General features: G+C 38.6%; 2 protein-coding genes across 2 annotated transcripts; one reads left to right on the top strand and one right to left on the bottom strand.

Annotated features, from left to right (window-relative positions):
* The first annotated feature begins 65 nt into the window (after positions 1-65).
* On the top strand, positions 66-5,212 carry LOC140927521 (uncharacterized). The gene is made up of 7 exons (XM_073377182.1): positions 66-182; positions 1,647-1,818; positions 2,060-2,215; positions 2,668-3,555; positions 4,028-4,083; positions 4,758-4,956; positions 5,078-5,212. Exons 1-7 carry the CDS (start codon positions 180-182, stop codon positions 5,188-5,190), a joined length of 1,587 nt encoding a protein of 528 aa, XP_073233283.1. The 5' UTR covers positions 66-179; the 3' UTR covers positions 5,191-5,212.
* Positions 5,213-10,639: 5,427 nt separating this feature from the next.
* LOC140925486 (protein O-linked-mannose beta-1,4-N-acetylglucosaminyltransferase 2-like) lies at positions 10,640-12,387 on the bottom strand. The gene has a single exon (XM_073375434.1). The coding sequence runs from the start codon at positions 12,377-12,379 to the stop codon at positions 10,640-10,642; it is 1,740 nt and encodes a 579-aa protein (XP_073231535.1). The 5' UTR covers positions 12,380-12,387.
* Between the last annotated feature and the right edge of the window lie 9,474 nt (positions 12,388-21,861).

Below are 21,861 nucleotides of genomic sequence, written 5' to 3'. Positions count from 1 at the left end.
GCGTCTGTTTGTTTTCCTTTTGGCGGGATTTTTTGCGGCACGTTTGTCGGTGTATGTGTTAGATCTTGGCGCGAAACTTCAGTAGCTGTGAAACGTGAATTGCTTGGTTCATCAGACTCTTTTTCGACTGAACGTTTATTGTCGCTTCCCCTTTTTCGGGCAATCCAGTATCCAGGAAAATGGTGAGTACATTAAACTGTATAAAAAAACCTGAAAAACCCTAATCAGGTCACGTTTTAGTTCGTTTTTTAATAGCAATTATGGTGATAGGTAAGCTCAACGGTTCTACTTAAATCGGTGAGAAAAAATGGTAAAAGTTTACCTTCTTCATTCAGGTCGAATGCAGCGTTCAAGCCAGGGAATTGTTCTCTTAGAACTTCTTTGATACATTCGCAGCGTAAAATTCATTTTATCTTTGTGTCTGCGAACTGGAACTGATACAACTCGATCGGGCTCAGCTAGTGCATTTCAAATAAGAACGCGACAATAAATGCTCATCCTCGGTGTAAAAACCTGTAAAGTTTTTCTTTGTTTTCTAGCTATTGTTTTCCTTGGCTCTATTGTGTTGACTTCTCAGTGGCTCCTTTGTATTCATTGTTTTACGTCACTCGTGAGTTTCACAGGTTTTTACACCGAGGTAAACCCCAATAAATACTTAAGCTTATAAGCTTCCAGTGTAAAAGACTTGAGAAATTATTAATTTTCAGTAGTCATTTTTAATTCTAAAAGAGCGTCCTGTAGTTAAGGATATTTAAAGGGAAAAATACTAACAGAGGACGAACTGAAACGTTTTAGACTTTTTACTGGCTTTCTCGCAGTCGACCGGCTTGTCACAAGTCGATCACGACCCGATATGACTTTCACAGCATCGGGAGTAGAAGCGTGATCATTTGAATCTTGACATCCATGGTTCCTGTCGTTTTCTTTTAACCTCAGTGATTTATAATTTCTGCAAATATGTTCTTCCACGTTCATGACTCGCATTTCAATTTTGTCATTGATTTCAGTCTTTTTATGAAAAGGCTTTGATATATTCACCACTGGTCACCAACAGAAACTATAAGTAACGCCTGATTGAACAACCGCTCATGTGTTTCTGTCACCGATTAATAACTAACTTTCTTTAGTATAACTAACTCACAACTTTTTTACTACTTGTTAATCGTTCTCGGCGAGGGCAAAATTGATATTGCGAACGTTAACCAAAATATATACCCTTATATATCCCTGACGATTGCGTCGAAGTAGTACAGTTCCTTGAAATAATGACTTTGGTGAGTGTTCTAAAATTTTTGTGCCCCCTTTAAAACATGTTTGAAATTAACAAGCATCAACGCTGTATTACCTTGACTGCCGGCATGGGTAACAGGGACTGTGAACGGAGACCGGGCCGCCATTTCTTGTATTTCTTGGATCAAAAGTAACTAACCGGGAAGGTAGTTTCCCATACATGTGCACATATTCCTGTGAGCTTCAGGCTCAGGTTTTTGTTATTCATGATTCCAAACAAAAAAATGGGACCCACGACTGGTGTCTCAGATTACCAAAACTATTAAATGTGTGTGCTTTTCTCTGACATCGAAAGAGCAAATTTGTTTACATTGTGCTAGAATACTTTCATAACTTTTTTTAACTACCCCTTGTAGGTGAAACCAAATGGCTTTGCAGTAGTTGAATGGAATCGACCAAATGGAAGAAGTGAATTGGAAGCGATTATTGTGAAGAAGTTAGCTGTCAAGGAAAGTGTAAGAGCTGGGGCCATTGCTGAAATGCAATATGATGGAGAAATTTGGAGGGGAAAAATTCTCTCTCTCCATGGTAAGACTAATAGTTCAAGTGATTTAAGCTGTCATGAGCATGTACTTGTGCATCTGTCAGAACTCTGGACCACATAAGAAAAAAAACTTACTGATAATGATAATAAATATACATTTACAGTTGTAAAGTGATGACTGTTATTTTGCCTCTGCATGAATGACTGCTAAGAGGGGTAAAGAAATCGTTCTTTCTCACACAAAAAAGAGTCCTAACCCTTTTTTTATTAACTGGCCTTTTTCAGACAGTATGAGTGATGCTAGAAGTGTTTTAGACAAGGAGCTTGGAAATTCTGGAACAGAAGAAAACAGTTCAAACTGTGAACAGAATTCATCCCCCAGTAAGAAGCAGAGAAAGAGAACAAAGAATAAACGACTTGATGGATATGAAACCAGTCAAGGTACAGTAAGCTGTTATTTGACACTAACAGCATATAATGGTTTAAAGTCACCGCGAAAAGGGAACTACATGTAAGTGTTATAAAAAACTAGTCACTGAGGACATTATTGAAGGTGGTTGCTCCTTGTTCCCTTAAATTTCAATTTACAGAGGTAGATAATAAAATAATAATTATCAAAGTTCTAAAAACATTTAACCTGTATAACCGCCCTGTATATAGCGGTCACCCTGTGTATTACGGTCACCGGACAGGTTCCCAAATATTAATTTAGCCGTATATTGTCTGTGTAGTGGACCTGTATAATGGTTACCTGGCCATTTCCCAAGGGTGACTGTCATAAACAGGCTTGGCTGTATTTTGTTACAGCTACTACAAATTCATTGTTTTTGGGAGACTCAATTATTCAGACCTTTTTCTTATACATTATTATTTTATCCTGTTATTTCTTAAAGATGATGAACCTTCCAAAAAAAAACCCAAGACCTCTGAGGGCAGAAAGAAAGCTGGAGGAAGCAAAGAAAATGACAGTGAAAGTCAAAATAGGAAGAAAAATGCCCGAAAAGATCATGATGATGCAGCAGAAAAGGAGCGAAAGCGAATTGAAAAGGAGCAGGCAAATAAGCAAAGAGAAAAGGAACGGCAGGCCCTTACTGAGCGAAATAACATGTTGCTAGAAAGGATGACTGCTTTGGTGAGTAATCAAAGTGCAGAAGATCCCTTTGATTCCGATGTTGTCTCAGAGTGTGTGGATCTCACAACTTCATCAACACCACCATCAAATCCTGTTCATCGTCTTCAGAACACAGTAAATGAGTTACGGAGTGCCACACCAGAAAGAGTGTTGTCAATCTCACAGCTTCAAAAGACACTGGACATGCTGCAGGGCAATTCAGAGGACCCACCAACCACACCATCTATTTGTCAGACAGCAATTCCATCACTGCAGAGAACCTCTCTGACCACACTGCAGGATGTGTGGGAAGAACCAGTATCCACAACACCAGTTCAGCAGATGCCAAATTCCACCACACCAGTGTCAAGATCTCCTCTGACAACTCTGCGTGGCAGATTAACAGAAGTGCCACTGTCAATACCAAATCAACAGAAAGAAGCCACCATTTCAGGAGCACAAAGAACCCCACTGACAAACACACCCAGAAATTTTCCAAACAGAAGACAAGACTTAGTAGCCAGACCAACTGTGGGTGGTAAATGCCCCAGACGAGTTCTACCACAGCCGCTCTCAAGTTCAGATGAAGAAGAGTATTGTCCATCATGCGTAACACGCAAAAAGAGAGTGAGGGAACTTGAAGATCAATTAAAGAGCTTGCAAGGTCAAGGTATGTATGAGGAAGTTTATGTGATAATCCCTGAAAATTAAAGAATGAGAGTTAAAAGAAAACAAGCAGTCTTGTTGTGAATAAAAGAAATAAGGGGTATTAGAAAAAGGGATGCACATAATCCAGTTAGTCTGCTTGGGGGCACCCTGTTTTGGTGGTGGATCGATCGATCCACTGTCTGGTCTTTGTCCACTAATTACAGTAAACACCTGCATATAAGAACCTACTTTTTTGAAGTCTGGCAAAATAGGTTCATGTATTTTGGGGTACGTATTGCCAATTTAGGCTAAGTAGGTTCTTAATTTTTATGAAGGAGATAATTGATCATTGAGTACCAGAAAAATAAATGAACTCGGTTAAATATGCAGTATTTATTCGTAACTATTATAACCTAACAAAACTATATAATTACATGCAAGGTGAACTTTCGATCTTGTTAATAACTATAGTCATTCCTATCATTATTTTTAAGTTTCTGATCCTCCAAGACCTGGAAAGATCAGTCCCATTCTAGCAGAACGCTTTAAGGTAAGCACTTCATTCACCATTTTAATCACAGAATGTGCATGCTATTGTAGACAAATCAGTGTAAAGTTTTTGTGCAAATCATGTAGTCGTCAATGGCTAATTTGATGTTTGCAAGAGGTTCGACCCTACTAGACCTAGTCAGGCTTACAGTTTAACCCATTTGCTCCCAGATAATATGCAGCAGAAAACCACTCTTTCGAGCCATTTAAGACCTTTTCTGGTTCTTACCAGGCTGAAAAGGATCTACAATGTAGATGTGAACTACCCGAAAGACATACTAACAATTCAAGTACAATGCTGATAGTTTCTGATGCTAAATTTTAGCATTGAAGTTCAGGCATCAGGTAAAAAAGTTCACTGCCTCCACGACTGTTTTTTTCACTTTCCCTCGTCCTCACCTCTTGCTTTCCTTGCCCTTTTTTTCTTTTACTTTTGTGGGGCATTTCCTTGGGCTAGTCCCTGCAAGCCACAACTTGCCCAAAGGGTAAACTGTAAGCTGACTTTCTTTACACGCCCTTGTTATGTGTCAAAGTTGTCAATGTCTTTTGAGCATTTGAAATGTGACATGCGGCAGAACATGTGGAATTATTATACAGGCTGTTCAGGTGTGTATGTCTATATAAAATTGCTATCATAAAAATAACATGGCTGTTTTTTCTTCTTAATTCCAACAGATGGTAGAGTTGACTCCTGGTTCTCAAGTTTTTGTGTACCAGAACCATATTCACCAAGCAATGGCCAGAGCGTCGTATAAGTCAGCGGCATCGTTTTTGTTAAACTGTTTTTACACAAACGACGAGCTGGTGGGGATGAACCTGACTGGAGCAAATGGAAAGAAATGCCCAGACAAGGAGATACTTCAAAGCATTATAGGTATGTGTGCAATAACATGATGACTATGTAAATTAATAGTCTCTCAGAAACTGCTTTTTTTTAATTTTCCCATCCATAAATTCACTACTCATGTTGTAATGATTTTTGACCCTCTTTACAGGATTTGTCATGAGAGAATACCAAAAGCATTCGCCAACTGAGTCCTCTCTGAAGCTGGCTTTAAGAAACAAGCTGAGTGCTTTGGAATCAAGAAAGTTAAAGAAGGATGAGTGAAAAGCTTAATTTTTTTTCTTCTGTAATATAATTATGTACGCAGAAAAAGTTAATGTTGTGACAGATAAGTAGTTGGCCTGATTCAGATTACTAATTTCATTGCAAGTTTGTTAGGGCATTCGGTTATTGTCCTTTTTCAGCAAGCAGTCTTTGGGTTTGAAATAATTATGAAAAAATATTTATTAAATGTTAAGTACAATATATAAGCTATTTCTACAGTGAAAATAATATTGTGTTTTAAAAATTATTGACATACTGTACGTCTGTTACTGTTAAAAAAGCTCCAAATAAAATTTATTGTTACAAGCAAATATTGAACATTTTTTAGTGAATTTATGTAGAGCCAGGGTGGTCATGCATGCCTTTGTCCTTACTGAAATTTATGGGTTTCAGCAACTTAATTTAGAAGTGTACAAATTGTATACTTTTTGCAAGTGTTATACAAAAAGTATACTTTTTGTGGTCTTTTCTGTGTATGAAGCATGTATACCATTAGTATACATCCTCTTGGAGAGGTATACTTTTTGTATACATCGGGGTGTTCCAAATTACTAGTACAAAAAGTATACATCAAGTGTATACAAAATGTATACATCAAGTATACCTAAAGTATACCCAGTGCAGTATACTTCATGTATGTTCGGAGTATATTATAAGTATATTTCATTTTGTTAAGGGCTAAGTGATCATATGCTCATCTATGGTATAATGAAAGAAAAAGCGAGGAAACATTCATGTAGAATCATCCATTTCAGGAGTTACAAAAATTTTGATCCGGTGAAATATGACAACCTACTAATGACGGCACCTTGGCATGTCGGAAACTTGTTTGATGATGTTGAGGACAAGGTGTATTATTGGGATACAATCATTCAAGACATTATGGACGAATGCTTCCCTCAGAAAAAGAAGCGAGTTAGGGATAAAGACATACCCTATATGACGACTGCATGGAAAAATGCCATCCGAGCAAAGAGAAGAGCTTTTAAGAAGTATCTAAATGAAAGGACACAACAAAACTGGGAAGAGAAAGTGAAATGTCGAAATGAGGCAACCAGACAACGAAGAATTGCTGTACGGCAATACTGGAAGAAAAAGACGTCTGACCTTAAAGAAAACCCAGGAACGTTCTTTGAAACTTTTAAACCGTTTCTTGGATCTAAGAAAGGGGTCTTGGGAACTGATATTAACTTAAAAGTTGACGGCAAGATCATTAGCAACCAAGAGACTGTTGCGGAAATATTAGCAGGTCACTTCGCTACGATAGCAAGCGATATTGGAGATGTCAACTTAAGAAACTCCTCGGAGAATGACTTAAATAATCATCCAAGTGTCTTGCAAATACAAATGGCGAGTATCTCAGAACCAATGATCGAGTCCTATCCAGTCAACCAAGCACAAGTTAGAAAGGCTCTGGAGTCACTTAATACGAGGAAAGCATCAGGATATGACAATATGCCAGCCAGAGTACTGAAATATGGAGCGGAAAAACTTGCTATACCACTGGCGAATCTGTACAATTCATGTATTACAAATCGACAATGGCCAAACAACTGGAAAAGGGGGGAATGGACGCCCGTCTTTAAGAAAGAGGATCCACAAGATTGTCGGAACTATCGACCAATAACTGTCCTTCCAGTGGTTAGTAAGGTGTTCAAGCAGCTACTTAGCGACCAGATTTCTAAGCAATTCGACAGCCGTCTGGATCCCCGAATTACAGCATATCGTAAACGCCACAGTTGTGAAACAACATTGATAAGTTTTATTGAAGCGTGGAAATCAGCACGTGATAACCAGCAAATTGTTAAAATCTTATTTACCGACTTGAGTAAGGCTTTTGATTCGCTTCATCCGTCCTTAATGATCAGCAAATTAAAAGCGTATGGTTTTAATGACGAACTATGTGATCTACTTCGATCTTACCTGTGTAATCGATTGAACCGAGTGAAACTGGGAGCTTTCAGAAGTGAATGGAAGCGTACAGATAGGGGTTGTCCACAAGGATCAGCCCTTGGCCCATTGTTATGGAACATCTTTCAAAACGATCTGACATACGTAATAACTTCGCATCTCTCTATATACGCGGATGACCATCAAATGTTTGAAACAGCGGGGAACCTGAAAATGGCTGACACCAATCTTATGAGGAATGCCAATAGGGCCTCCGAATGGTACGCTAGCAATCTGCTACAAGGAAACCTGAGCAAATATCAAACTATGACTTTAAAGCATAACAAGACAGAAAGTAACACTCCATTACACTTTCAAGGAAACACCATCGAATCTTCTGACTGTCTTAAGTTGCTAGGGGTCACCATAGATGAACAGTTGAATTTTAACACTCACATTAATGAGATATGTAAGAAGGCGAGTCAAAGAGTAGGTGTAATGTTAAGGCTTAAAAAACTTGTCCCTACCAATGCTAAATTAACTCTGTATAAATCAGCCATATTGCCTTACTTAACCTATTGCCGCCTGACTTGGCATTTCTGTAGTGCTACCGACAAAAGAAAGCTTGAACGGGTCCAAGAAAGAGCACTATGCGCAGTTTTCCTAGATAAGCAATCAAGCTACCAAGCATTGCTGGACAAAAGTGACCTAACGACCCTTCAGAACAGAAGACTGCAAGATATTGCTATCCTTATGTATAAGGTGAAACACAAACTATGCCCCATCAAAATATCCGAGCTATTTCGCGCGCATTGCTCACCCTACAACTTGAGGACGGCAGAGTTCGCCATTCCCAGATTTAGGACCAATAAATATGGTAAACACTCGCTCACCTACCTGTGACCAAAGTTGTGGAATAAGCTGCCAAGCGAAATCAGAACTCTCCCATCATTATTTAGTTTCAAAAATTGTATTCGTAAATTTGATCTAGGAGTAATGATAGACGACGACAATTGCTCCAATTGCATCCTTTGTAATTCTTAATCTTTATAAATCAATTATTTCATTAGTTGATAGTTAGTAGGTTTTTTAACTATATTATATTGTTAGGTAACTATAATTGCATCCTTTGTAATTCTTAATCCTTTGTAATTCTTAATCTTTTTAAATCAATTGTTTCATTAGTAGATAGTTAGTAGGATTTTAACTATATTATATTGTTAGGTAACTATATTATATTGTTAGGTGTCCCCAATTAGTAGAGGGGTTCTTAACCCCATCGGCTAGACATTCCAAGACACATTAATAAAGTTTATGTATGTATGTATGTATGCTACATAATAATTTTGTACCTTTTAGGAGAGAGGGCATCACATAACTGTGACCCCGGAGGGGGGACTCCACATATGAAAGGGGTGGGGATGCTCGTTGTCTTGCTTAGGGGTGTAAATTTCAGATTTTGGTCTCACTTAGGGTGTTCTGGGCAAAACACCATCATATTTAGTCGTGAAGATCTCGTTTAGAGTTGCACGTGAAAAAATATAAAAATATATATATTATCTGTGTTTTAACATGGTCTCTTTTAGGGGTCAAAAAAAGCTTGGGCCACACCCAGATCGGTCTCCTTAAGGGGTTTAATTCAAAATTTCCGATGAGCATCCCCACCCCTTTCATATGCGGACCCCCCCCCCCCCCCCAGGGACTGTGACCTGTGACCAGGCAATAGTTTTTATGGAGAGAGATATGATCTCATGCTATAGTAGCTGAAATCAAGCACGCATAATGTGATTCTCAATGAAGTTAGGTTACAATTGAGTGTTCTTTATAGTTTTAGGTTAAGTGTGATATACATCTCATATCAGTGGTTTCCTCTAGTGAAGGAAGAAGAAGTGAGAGAAGAGAGGCATAAATTATTATCATTGGCAAATTTAGATTTTTAAGCAAATGAGGGGCCAGTCATCTAGACCATCAGATAAGAGGGGGGCACAGTATTGAAAATAGTTTTTCTCAGCCCTGCTGCAAAAATGTTTGGCCTGAAAATAAGATGGGGGACTGGGCTCCTAGGTACCTCCCTTAGATTCGTCAGTGCATATGACAATTCAAATGTTTTGCAAATGAGGAAATTCTTGTTAAAGATGACTTACTGAGTGACTTCTGGGAATATGGTGGTACCTTCTGTAGGTACCGAGGCAAAGATTACATACAACAAAAGAAACAAAACAATTAAAACATGTTTTCTGGAAGATCAAAAATGAGTGGAAGTGGAAGTATGCCACTGACAAAGCCTGTGCCTGCTCGTGAAAGAGGGAGAAAGCCGAAAGAGCCAAGTACTTCAGATAATTGTAGAATGTGTGGCTTTTGTTTCAAAACAAAGTTCAGGAATTTTTAGAGTGGTTGGATAAGCTCTCAAAGTATGTTTGTTGTCGCTACTGGAAAAAATGGGACATTACCAAAGTTGATTGACCTTCTGAGAAATGAACTTTTTGTTGTCCTTGACGAAGGACAATCTTTCTCCAGAAGAGTTTGCTCTCCGTGCGGAAAGAGCCAAGTACTTCAGATAATTGCAGAATGTGTGGCTTTTGTTACAAAACAAAGTTCAGCAGGTTTGAAACTGCGCTGCGATGATTTCCCAAAAACTGAACACACCAACAGACAATGAACAATATTAGTGCAATTGAATAGAGCCAAAACCTGTTGGTAAGACACAAAAATATATTCTTTCCTCTAAAAGAAAGCTTCCCTCTGCTCTGATTTTAGAACAAATCCCAATTATTGTGTAAGCAAATCCAGGCCTTCATCAACCACCATTCAGGCCTTTTCATTTTTTTTTTTTTTTTTGGGGGGGTGGGGGGGGGGTATGGGTGATTTGGTTGAGGTAAGAATAATTTTTTTTTGCCCAAACCCCTGGAGATAAAATTTTTTCTCCAACTTATAACATTGTAAGATTTTTTTTCCAGCACTATAGAGCGTGACAGATATTTTTTTTCAGTGCTGGATATTTTTTCCCCCAGGTATTTCCTTGCAAGATTTTTTTTCACTCAAATCAGGCTCCAGGATTCTTGTTTCTGAAATCACCCATACCCCTCCCCCTCCCCTCAAAAGTCAAATGGCCAGCCTGTTAGGAAATCATCACGGTTGGGAACATTGCAAATGACTTGTTAAAAACATAACTTGACAGCTTATTGACAGCCTGCACCAAAATTTAGCCAACAGGAATTGCCCATGGCTGGAAGAAGCAGTAATTCAAACGAATAAAACATATGCCAAACATACAGTCCGTAATCTTAGCATCTCTCCCCAGTCCTACTCTCCATTTTCAGGCTCGCTCCAGACCTTTTGTTCGACTGCTCTCGCGTACTTGAATACGTGAAAATATGGACTGTTTTGAATTGAGTCTGATAAAAGTGCTGGTCAACCCATATGAACCATATAAATTAAGAATGACATAATCTTAAACTATGATCATAATAGAAGCACTACTGTAGGCATTAAAGAGAAAATCATTGCATTCTTTTAATACTGAAGAAAAGATTAGAACTTTAATTGATTCCTAAAAGGATTATGTCATGCATCCTAAAACCTTCTCAAAAGGACCTTGTTTTTCATGGACAATACACCTAACCCATACATTGTAGGATGTGTTCATTTTGAGGTGATCTTTGAACAAGTACTCTGTTATATCAAGTATGTAAGCAATGTAACCTTCAGTGCCTACTTCTTGAATCCATACTTCATACTTAACATCCTTAGTGGCCAAAAATGGTAAATTTATGGGTGGTTTCCATGACAACCACAAAGCTGGCTTAGCCTCTTTAAATGGGATTTGGCAAGTTAGGTTAATTACCTTGCTTGGATATAGTTTACCGTTAAGGTCAACCTCCTTTTTATTAGTAAGCAGTTTCTGCTTATTTTTAGTGGATTGCAAAACTGACAGAAGTGATTGAATATCAACGATAGTATCTTGGTAAATTCTATAAAGCCAGTAAGGATCACTGCAGCACAAATGTTGTGGGACCTCCTCTGTATACATAATGTCCTCCTGTTCATCCAAGCTAAGATGGTCAATTCCTCCAACTTCTGGTGCCTCATGAGGATAGGTAACAGTATTCTTCTCAATATCATTCCTCCAAGAGGCATAGATAACATTCATGTCTGGTAATTCTACCATAGTACGATATGGTGTGTAGTGATCAGGATTGATGCCAAATGGGAAGAGTTCAATGAGACTTGCACCAGGTGGTAAAAACATTGCCATAATCAACATTGAGCCATGCATTCCAATAAGAGCACTGGCTTTACTTATAATCTGTACCTGCTCCTTGAAAGAATGTGTAGCCATGCTTACTCGAATCACCGGCTTATTGAACTGCTGGGCAATCGCTAATGACAAATCCAGTTCATTGGTTATTAAACGATTGTGTTCTCTTGAACATAACACAATATATGAAGAATCAGAGGAGTGAAATGGAAGTGAAATGTTGTCTAGTCCCAGCCTTCTTTCGACAAAACCTGTAAAGTGTCGCAAATATTGCCCAGTCAAGGAGACATGAGGCAACTGCCCTTGTGGTTCCCTAAAACCATATTGATACCAAGTTGTGTACTTTGATATGCCGATAACTCCATGGCGAAAACATGTCAGGTGATTTGCTTTCTGAAGTTCTTTTTTCAAAATCAATGTTTTCTTTGTAAATAGTTTGTATAAATCAAAATGAGTTCCTTCATTCCGGCCTTCCATCATAACAAGGGTAAACCCCAGATCGACAGAGAGCATATCTCGTGAAAACTGCCTTAACGTATGATACAAGGGTAAAAGATCATCATGAAAAACGTGCATGATATTTTCCGGATTAAACCTATGAAATATCAAGCTAAAATCGTCGATCACCGTGACATTAGGGAAGTTGTCAATGGAATAAGCAGGATAGTCCACATAGTTGAAATATTGAGTATTGTGGTCTTCAACTGAAGACATGTCAAGTAGAGCCGGGTTAAATCGGTCACTTGGGACACCATGAATGATTGTCTCAGGTCCATGAAAAAACAAGTATTCATCTTCAATTGGATGGTAGCACAAATAACGAAACTTGCAAATCCGGGTTGATTTGTTATGACCCGTGCAAAACAGGCTTGAGCCTTCTCTCAAAGATTTCACAACAAGTTTCCGACTTTCTGTTACATTGAGCGTATTATTTTGAGAAGATGAGGTTCCTAGCCAACTGTAGGTGAAACTGAAGACCAAATAGGATACCAGACCCAACAAAAAGTGAATAAATGCCGGTGAAAACTCGAAGATTTTCATTGAAGCACAAATTACCAGGCCATCTGGATGGGGACTGGAGACTAGTCGCGTCCTTTTTCTCTCGCCAGTCCCCACTAAACCCAACTAGACGCACAAAGTACCGACGCCTGGGAGAGCATCCGTTTTTTCGGGTCAAGTTTCTAGTTTCACCTGCGAGAGCATCCTGTTTTTTCGGGTCAAGTTTCTAGTTTCACAAGTTTCCCGTTTCACTGAAACTAGAAACTTGAGCCGAAAAAACCGGATGATCTCGCAGGCTACAAAGCGCCAAGTTTTCTGGGAAAATCCACTTTTAAGCATAAAAAAAACAAATCAAGCCATGAGATGCCCAATCGGGTGGAAAATTGGAACACGACGTGCATAACAGGCGCTTTATGAGCCAAGCGAGGGGAACGCGCATTTTGCACAAATGTTTCTCCTCTCCTCGTCTCGCGTTTCGCGCAAAATGCCGCGTTTGCTTCGCTTGGCTCAAAAATCACCTCTTATGCAGGCTAAAGCTTTTTGGATTGACCCATTCGCCCTGGAACACCTGTAAAAATACCGGTTGTGGCGGTCAAGGACAACTTTGGCATCTAACTTGTACAGAGGGAAGAGATCTTTCAAACTATGTCAAAGTGACCACGATTCAGTTGAGGAGACCTATTCAAGAAAAGGCAAAAACCTCGTAACGTTGACCCGAAAATTCCGGTGAAATCTTGTTCCACTTCCTCCCACATCGAATCCTACGGTCCTAAAAGCTTTCCCAAAATGTTTTTCCTACCGCAATGAAGCCTAGTAAATGCCCAGCAGAAGAAAAAAAATGGGGCAAGAAAAGCAACAGAAGAGGAGAGGAGAGAAAGCTTTTGAAGCTGACATTTTGCATCTGGAACAGAAGGCCTCGCAATGCTTGAAACGGTGTTTTGGGTAGTTTAGGCTCATTATAGCCATACATGTACAGTGACCAGAAAACGGTTTGACTAACTTCGAAAGATGTTTTTCGGTAAAATTAATTAACGGGGGCGAATGGGCCCCCTGGCGTCCTCTGCTTTCATGTCAATTATCTTTTTGCAGATTTTTATTTTCCTATTCTTTTTTCAGTTTTCTTCATGACGTGACTGTTACATGTGAGCTTTCAGTGCCGAGTGGAACTGACAGAAACTATATCATAAAAGGCAGAATAACTAATTACAAGACAATAGGTGATGAATTAAAGTAACTAATTACAGTCGAATCTCGTTTTACGAACAAATCGTCATTACGGACAGTTTTCTTTGTCCCTGAGAAAAGAAAACCCTTGCGTTTTCTCTTAGTTCAGCCAATGAGCCAATGGGTTCTGGAGTCAATAAAAATTACATTCTCAATCATAATCAAAATCATCATGATATTCATAATTTATTACTTCTAGAACGCTCTTTACGAAGCTAAGATAGAAGTCTTCTATGCCCAATCAAATGGATTTAGCTGTTATAAGAAGGCTATGATTAACATATTTCTTCTAGCAAGGAATGAATTGATGTTATCATTGAAAAGCTGCAGTGTCTTTTCACGGCCACTTTCCGAAAAACAGTCTGAAATTCCCCTCGCTCTTTTCTTGCTTCGTAACGTACTGATTCACTCCAAGCGCCTTTATATGGTTACGGGATTGTAGACGGGACTGTGCAGGATGTTAGCCAGGATGTGCAGTGCTAAACCTTATCTTCCGTTTAGAGCACGGTATCTACCCTATCATCATTATTTACAAAACCCGCAACGTTTGTAATGGCTACATGAGACGGATAGCTTGACCGTTATGTACGTTCGATACCAAAATTGATACAAGAAAAAAAGAACAAAGAATGAATACTTATTTTTGCTTCGGCTAGTTCTTTCCGCAGCTTAACTCAATAACTATATTAATAATATACACGAGAAAATTACTCAATTCGGATTGGTTGAGAAAGGAGTGCAGTTTTTCCGTAACACGAGTGCAAATTACAAATGGTTTCTGATTGGCTGAAAACACAATCAGAAACCACCAAGGAACCAATCAGATTAGAGCTGTTTAAACAACAAAATTTAAGAAAATAGCCATGGTTTTCAGCAGACGACGACGGGATTTAATTTTGTACGTAATACAACAATAGAAAGCTTAAAAAAAATTCGAAAAACCCGAACACAGTAAAAAGTACGTCTTTCTGGCTAAATGTATTGAAAATGCCTTGCTAAGAGAAAAATACTGTCACCAAAATCGAGGAAAATGAGCCAGAGAAACTAAAAAACAAGCTACTTATAACAGACTACGCTAAAGTAAAAAAAATAAAGAACAAAAACGGTGGCAACCACACGCAAACCATGTCAGGTACACTTTTCAAGCATTTAAATGAACAAAGATACAAGTTTTCCATGATAACAACCGAAACCGAAACCATGTGATTACCTATACTAATTGTAGTGTAATTGTAGTGTTTTCCAAATGTCGATATATAAGCTCCATCAGTCCTGGGACCAGACGAGACCAATTAAAATTCATGTTTTCCCGCAAGGCCTGTTATCCCAACGTCCCTGCAAGCAGAGGGTATATAGTACTCAAGTTAAATTTCGTATGCAAGTTATAGAGAAAAAAATAGCCTCTGATCGCAGGCCATAGGAAAATGGCTTGGTTAACGCCACCTCAAGTAATTAAGTCAATATATTTTTTTAAAGGTGGTCCTTTTCATAAGCCTTATTTTGGCTTGCATGAGCTCCGGTCCCTTGACTCATCTTCCTAAATTCTGTGTATATATTTAAAATAAATAGCAAAATGATAATAAAACAATAAAAGAATAATAGTTCCATGTTAGGCGGCTCACATGTGGAGCGCTTGTAACAAACTTTTCGTTTTGTGCCCTGTTCTCGCCATTTAACCCTTCCTTTCAAAACGCGATTAACAAAAATTACACATATTCACATATATATTAAGTGAAAGAAACGTCAGTAAGAACTGATCAACACAAGATAATGGGGTTTGCTCTAGCTAGCTAGCTGTCTCAGTCGTCGCCTTGGTAGCAGTTGACCAACTCTTTTTAGCCATACCTCTGTTTGTTCCTCACCATCTCACTATATATCCCCTTACAGTTGTGTAGATTTTTATAATATTCATGTCATGGGTTACCCCATGACATAATTGTAACAAGTTTACCAGCTCACTGTGGATCAGGTAAACTGGACCATCCAAGAAAAAGTGCCTGCAAAAGGCAAAAAGGTGGTCAAATGTACGTAACTTGACGAGAGTTTCAAACAGAGATCGATCGTTTGTTTTTTTATGAGAGGGAAAGGATAGGAGTTCTTCAAACTTTATTCTTCTATTAATGATTTTGCCATGAACTATCTGTCTAGACATTCTGAGAATTTTGGCCGAGGGTTTTATGAATTTTAAGTAGCAAAACAAGATCACATGTCATTAAGATCTCTTTGGGCAAAGATAATGGCCACTGGCCTGACCAACAATCTAAGAAACTACATAACAACAACAACTACACACTTTATTAAGAAACAGATAGTTACAATTTGAGTAGTACCTACCCACAAATAGTTAAAAAACTAGTCGAGGCGGGTAGGTATGACTACAATAGGCTCATTACATCTGAGTTTTTTTTAGCGCTGTACATATTATTTACAAGAGGATTTCAAATTAGCAGGAGTAAAAGATTACAATAAATAGAAAATTAAAATAATGCCGTAGCAGCAATGAAAAATTGAAAAAAAAAATAGCCAAACAAAATGACTACACAGAGCCAAAAGGAAAAGAAAGAGTAGCCTGCGAAAACATCCGTTTCTCCTCGCTCTTCGCCGCCGGGAACGTTCCGCGCGAAACGTCCCCATCGGCGAAGAGCGAGGAGAAACGGATGTTTTCGCAGGCAAAGGAAAGAGAGAAAGAACGAGATTTCACTAAACTGGTCGAAGTTACAGGATTGCTACATTATCTTCGAGGGTGGAAGCTGAATAATGAATAATGAATAACGGGGTATAAAAGAAAATGAATAATGAATAGTTGGAGTTAGAAAATCGGGCAAACCCCGAAATATAACTCCTGAAAATCAGCGTTCTTTTCCTGCAGCCAATCCGATACCACGCGTAATTGACAGCCTGCAAAGTTGCATGTCAATCACTTGAGATGTTTGACCTTTGGTTCCCCTCTTAGTTCGATGTGTCGTGTGTCTACAGTTTACGTAGCCTGCGTAGCTGGCGGTATTTTGTGGGTGCTAGATTAAAGTTTTGGCGGCGGAGCCGTGTTCCAAAAAAAGGGAGTAGGGACGAGGCGGTTGAAATAGGGTATTTCTCGCGGCTTCGCTACGCCGTCAAATCTCACTCAACTACTACACAATACCGCCAGCCACACAGGCTACAGTTTACGCCCACCGTATTTTCATATGATTGGGTCGCTTTTCTAAAATCCGCTTCTTCATTCGACTTTGAACAATGGAAAAAAAGAAGTCAGAGAATGAAGAGAAATCGTCATCGACGGTAAGTCTATTTGTCATTCTTGACAATGTTTCCAGCTCGCGTTCCTGGTCACCTGAAAATTGACGTTTTGTGCACAATCAGAGTAGGTCAGTAAAAACGTACCGTTCTCTTAATCAGCTTATTAGTAATCATTTAAAAGATTTTACACTCGGTGATATTCAAAAAAATCAATTTCTTACCGTCTTGTCTTTATATGATTCTGTCCAGATTGAGATCACCGAAAAGGCGTCATTAAGGTTTTGACTGCGAGTAGTCAGTCTTATTTTTCTTTTGGACACGGTAGAATGCGAGCACGCGCGAGCGGCGAGCGTCGAAGCCGCGAGAAACGAGGGATGATTGATATAATTTTTGCCATATATTGGTGTTCTTGTGTTAGTATTTCTTTTATCTTCAGTATTATTCCATAAACATCAGATTCTGATGGCGTCACTGGCCTTTTTTTCCTTAAACACTGTACCTTATTACCGACAACACTGAAGATGGATAAAATAAACACCTGAACATATTTTTACAGAAAATGTCCCGCGGAAAACGCTGGAAATGGCATTTCCGAAACCCCAAATTAAAAAATTTTCTGGGGGAGCATGCCCCCAGACCTCCCTAGGTTAGGCCACCTTCGGCGCTACAACCAGTTTCCCCGCTTGCGTACACCCTCAAAATCTCACCCTACGTCGACCCTGAACAGTTCCTGTAAACCGGCTTAAACAGTGTCGTGACAGTTATGTTTTCAGTCCCACACTACACTCCTGCGGTATGTCACACGGCCTCCTCATCGGCTCTCATCAATTGTTAGCGAATGGTGGAACAAATGTTGATATCCTTTGACAGAGGCTCAAGATGAAACTAAAATTAAAGCCTGTCCCCTAATAATTAATATATTCGATTCTATTACTTTGGTTATAGATGCAACTGTCTAAAAAGTTGCAATATAAGAATCTTCCATTGTAATGTTCGACAAAGTTTGGACAATTTGGAAATTAATTAATGACTCAGCGTAAAGGTTGCAATGAAACCCGGACTAGACAGGTCCTATAATCCGACCGAGTGAGTAACGTGGTAGGTGGTGCAGCAGGGGCGGATCCAGGATTTTTTTAGGAGGAGGTGCACTCGTCTCTCGCTCTACTTCAACACCAGTAAACCACATATATTTTTTTTGCAGAATACCAGTTGTATTAGAAAACCCCAGGTCATCTCAGGGGGGGGGGGGAGGGGGTGCGCACCCCCTGCACCCTCCCCCTAGATCCGCCCCTGTGCAGTATAGCAGGTCCTGTGTAAGCAAGCAGCCTATTCTACCCGACTTGTGAACCAAATCGATTAAGTACTATTACGATTATGAAAAGTGTACTCTTCAGCTATAGTTTATTTGTTAGTTTTTATGTTTTAGTACCTAAGTTTATTAATTAAGCTGCTGTTGTTTGGTCCTTCACGTTCTAGTAACTGACGGTCTATTGATCGAAAAGGATAACATTATTTTGACCACATTTATAGAAAAAAAAGAATGGTATTTGCTAGCGCTAAATATAAGGTTGAATGTATACTGAAATGTAAACTTTTGATAAGCAATGTATAGAATTGCATTGTAGAAAATCTGGGAAAGGAAAATTGATACAAAAATTTAAAAAATGAATAATGAATATCACGGACAAATTTGTAATGAATAATGAATAATTTGGAGAAAAAGCAAAGAATAATGAATAATCGTGATCCAATTTTTCAGCTTCCACCCCCGATTATTTTACAGAACCAGCAGCATAATCGGAACAGAATTCTTTATTTCCTGTACTGTTCCCCTGAGGAAATGGTAGTTTGTATGCTGTTATAGGGAACTGCTAAAGGCTGGTCAGTAAAAAAATACATTAGTCAGGTGTACAGTACCAAGTCATGCAATAACGAGTGCTGTGATAACAAGGTTTTGTCCATTAAAAAATTTAGTCTTGCATTGTCGAAGGAGCATGGGAACGGAAGTGTACTACCGAGCTTTAATCCCATTCCGTCCTTCAGTTTCCGACGTTTCAGCCTGGTGCAGAAAATCGATATTCTTCTATATAAAGGAAAATAACCTCAGTTCACAGACCCTCTATTTTCTCTTCAAAGTCCGTCGAGCGCGGGTGATAGGAAATAAACCGCAGGGAGTAGTGGTGGGGGAAGACGAAAATAGACGCTTCTCGCGCTCCGCGCTCGCCGATGTCTTCGAAAAGAACGAAAAGAAAAATAAAACAGCGTCTGTGTATAGGCTAATTAGAAAAGAATGTATTCATTATTTTCGTCCAACATTGTTCCAAAAGGCCTTTATTCTGTTGTTCCAAAGATAAAATTTCTGTTGTTCTTTATCATTAATTACATTGAAAACATTACAGTCAAGAAGACTTTTGCAGGGACTGATCACGTGAAATAGAGTTAAGTTGCGATATTTCGACTCGCCAATACCAGTCTTCATCAGGTTTATTGAGATATCACGAATTTACAGAAATATATATGAAGTAAAGTAATGACCGGAAATTACACAATATGACGTGGTAAATGTGGTAACGTTTTCAATTTTATCTATTTTGACTGATCACGATCTTTTTGGATCCGGCGTTGAGCAAGATTGTTCGTACACGATCTTTGCAGCGGTTTTTTTTTTACCTTAACTAAACATTAATTAGATCCATCAGTTAAGTGGTCCGCAAAGCTGTTGCAATTGACGAAAATTACAATTTCGCGAGTTTCGACGAAGAAAACTGAACTAAAGCGTATTTTATTTGCTACATGGTTCCTCATTTCCTTAATCTCCCAAAAGACCAGAGCAAACTATCAAACTATAAAGGTAACCGACTACTGAAACCCTTTTGCGTAGGTTTTTCATGATTCAGCGATATTTTGTTCAAATATCCTGAATGTTTTGCATCACTCCTTAACAATGTGCACAATCAGCAAATTCAGTGTACTCCATAGTAAAATCGGTTTTTGCGTTAATCACGCGATAATCTATTTAGGGCCTATTTAATGGCTCAGTCAATTCCAAGCGTGCCCATCCATCCCCTTCCCCCGGCATTTTTCGGGAATTTGTCATTTTTTCTTTGGAAAAGCTGCAAATGCCGGTTCATACAAAAACCCCACGGTGGGGCTTACCTTTATTTGCATGACCATACAAGTGCATACAGTTTTGCAAAAGCTATTTTAAGAATCAAAATTACACCATAGGGCAATGCGGAGTGAATAACGTTACTTTGGTTATAATTTGTCACGAACATCAAAGCAAGCTGAAATATATTTTATGAATTGTATATTACTAAAGTAATTAGAGGAGTTCATCAGCAAATTGATCAAAATGTTTACAGGTAACTGGGTAATATTTGCAATCAGAGTCTTGATTTTATTGTAAAAATTATTCCTAATCATGTAGTATGTAGGACAGCGAAAAAGAAAGTGAACTTCGTCTTCTGTTAGATTGGATCTACAAAAAGGGCAATGCCTCTCATTCCTGATTGTATCTGCCTATTTCTATCATTAGTTTGTGATTGCGTATTCGTAGTTTTACTAAAGCCCTTTTCCCAGCTGTTCCTCTTATTAAGTCTAAGTAACTAGGAGTGGTATGATCGTTGTTAAAAGATCTATAAAATTCAAGTTTTTGAGAATGTTGAAGGGTGTTTTGCCAATATGACAGATATTCCTGTTTCATTAAGCTTACATATCTTTTTACCATAGCGGTATCTAATAACTTAGGATTAAAGTCAGGTGGGTTAAAATGTTGTGACATATTCATCAAATGAAATGAGAGTGGAAGGTAGGTCAAATGACATTAAAAAAGATTGTTTGACGAAAGATTCCTCATCTTTAGACTGAATATACAAAATGTACGTGAAAACTTTTTGATGGATAGTGATTTTTCTAGGTCTACGACCAAGCCGTGATCTACAAGCTATATTAGAAGCTTTGTTGTTTACCTCCAAGTACCGTTTGCAAAATTGAAGGTGTGTCTTCTCGATTTGTGAGCCGTCCCAGGTCTTAAAACAAACCCCAAATTTCACTGTTATATGTTAGATAGGTGAGATCATAGTATCAAATATTTTACAGGCGAGAGCTGTTTTTAGTTTGCTAAGATTCGGGTGTCGTCTCAAGCTGAAGAGAGCATGAAGAGCTTAAGCTTTCTCCTTGAGATGTTCACATGACACTGAAAAATTTCCCGACGAGGACATCGAGTTCGTTAGTAAGTGTACTCTTGTACAACATCAATTATTTGACTATTTATCAAAAAGTGAAAATCAGCATTTTTTTTCTCGCACGTTTCTGAAAAATCATAGTCTTTCTTGGGATTGATTTTGATCATCCATGAAGTACAGTATAAAGACAGTTTAACGAGACAATTTTGTAGTCCTGTTTTAGATCCTGATAAAATGATTAAATCGTCTGCATATAATAGAGAATTTAATTTTGCACCGTTTGCCAAAACAAAAGGATCAGATAATGAATTTTCCAATGCGAAAGGTAGGTCGTTGATGTAAAGATTAAAAAAGCAGTAGACTTAAGATACAGCCTTGCCGCACACCTCTCGCATAATGGAATGATCGCGTTTGTTTTTGGGCAATTTTAATTGATTAAGAAGAGTTGTGATATATAAGCTTTTTATCAAGTTATTAACATGATAAAAACAACCACCAACATTAATTTGCAGCGACTTATTCAGGAGCCCGTCATGCCACACCGAGTCAAAAGCTTTTTTGAAATCTACAAAAAAAACATAGATCTTTTCCTTGTGATTTTGAACGTACTTATCTATCAAGGTTCGGAGAGTGAAGACCGTGGTCTGCTGTGCGGTTATTCGGTAAAAAGCCAATTTGAGATTTGTGGAGTATATTCAAAGAAACGATATGCTCGAGAAGTCGTTGGTTTAAGATAGAACAAAATAGTTTTCCAAGGCAACTGGAGACACAGATACTCCGGTAGTTTGCCGGATCACTTCGTCCGCACTATTTATAAATGGGAGTTGTAAGACCACACCAAGTCGGTGAAATGGTCCCTAGGTTAAGAATTGAATTAAA

The sequence above is a fragment of the Porites lutea genome, chromosome 2 (genome assembly GCF_958299795.1).
Source record: "Porites lutea chromosome 2, jaPorLute2.1, whole genome shotgun sequence".
NCBI classification, from domain to species: Eukaryota; Metazoa; Cnidaria; class Anthozoa; order Scleractinia; family Poritidae; genus Porites; species Porites lutea.
Note: the sequence above shows the minus strand (reverse complement) of the source record. Positions and strands in the feature narration are given on the sequence as shown.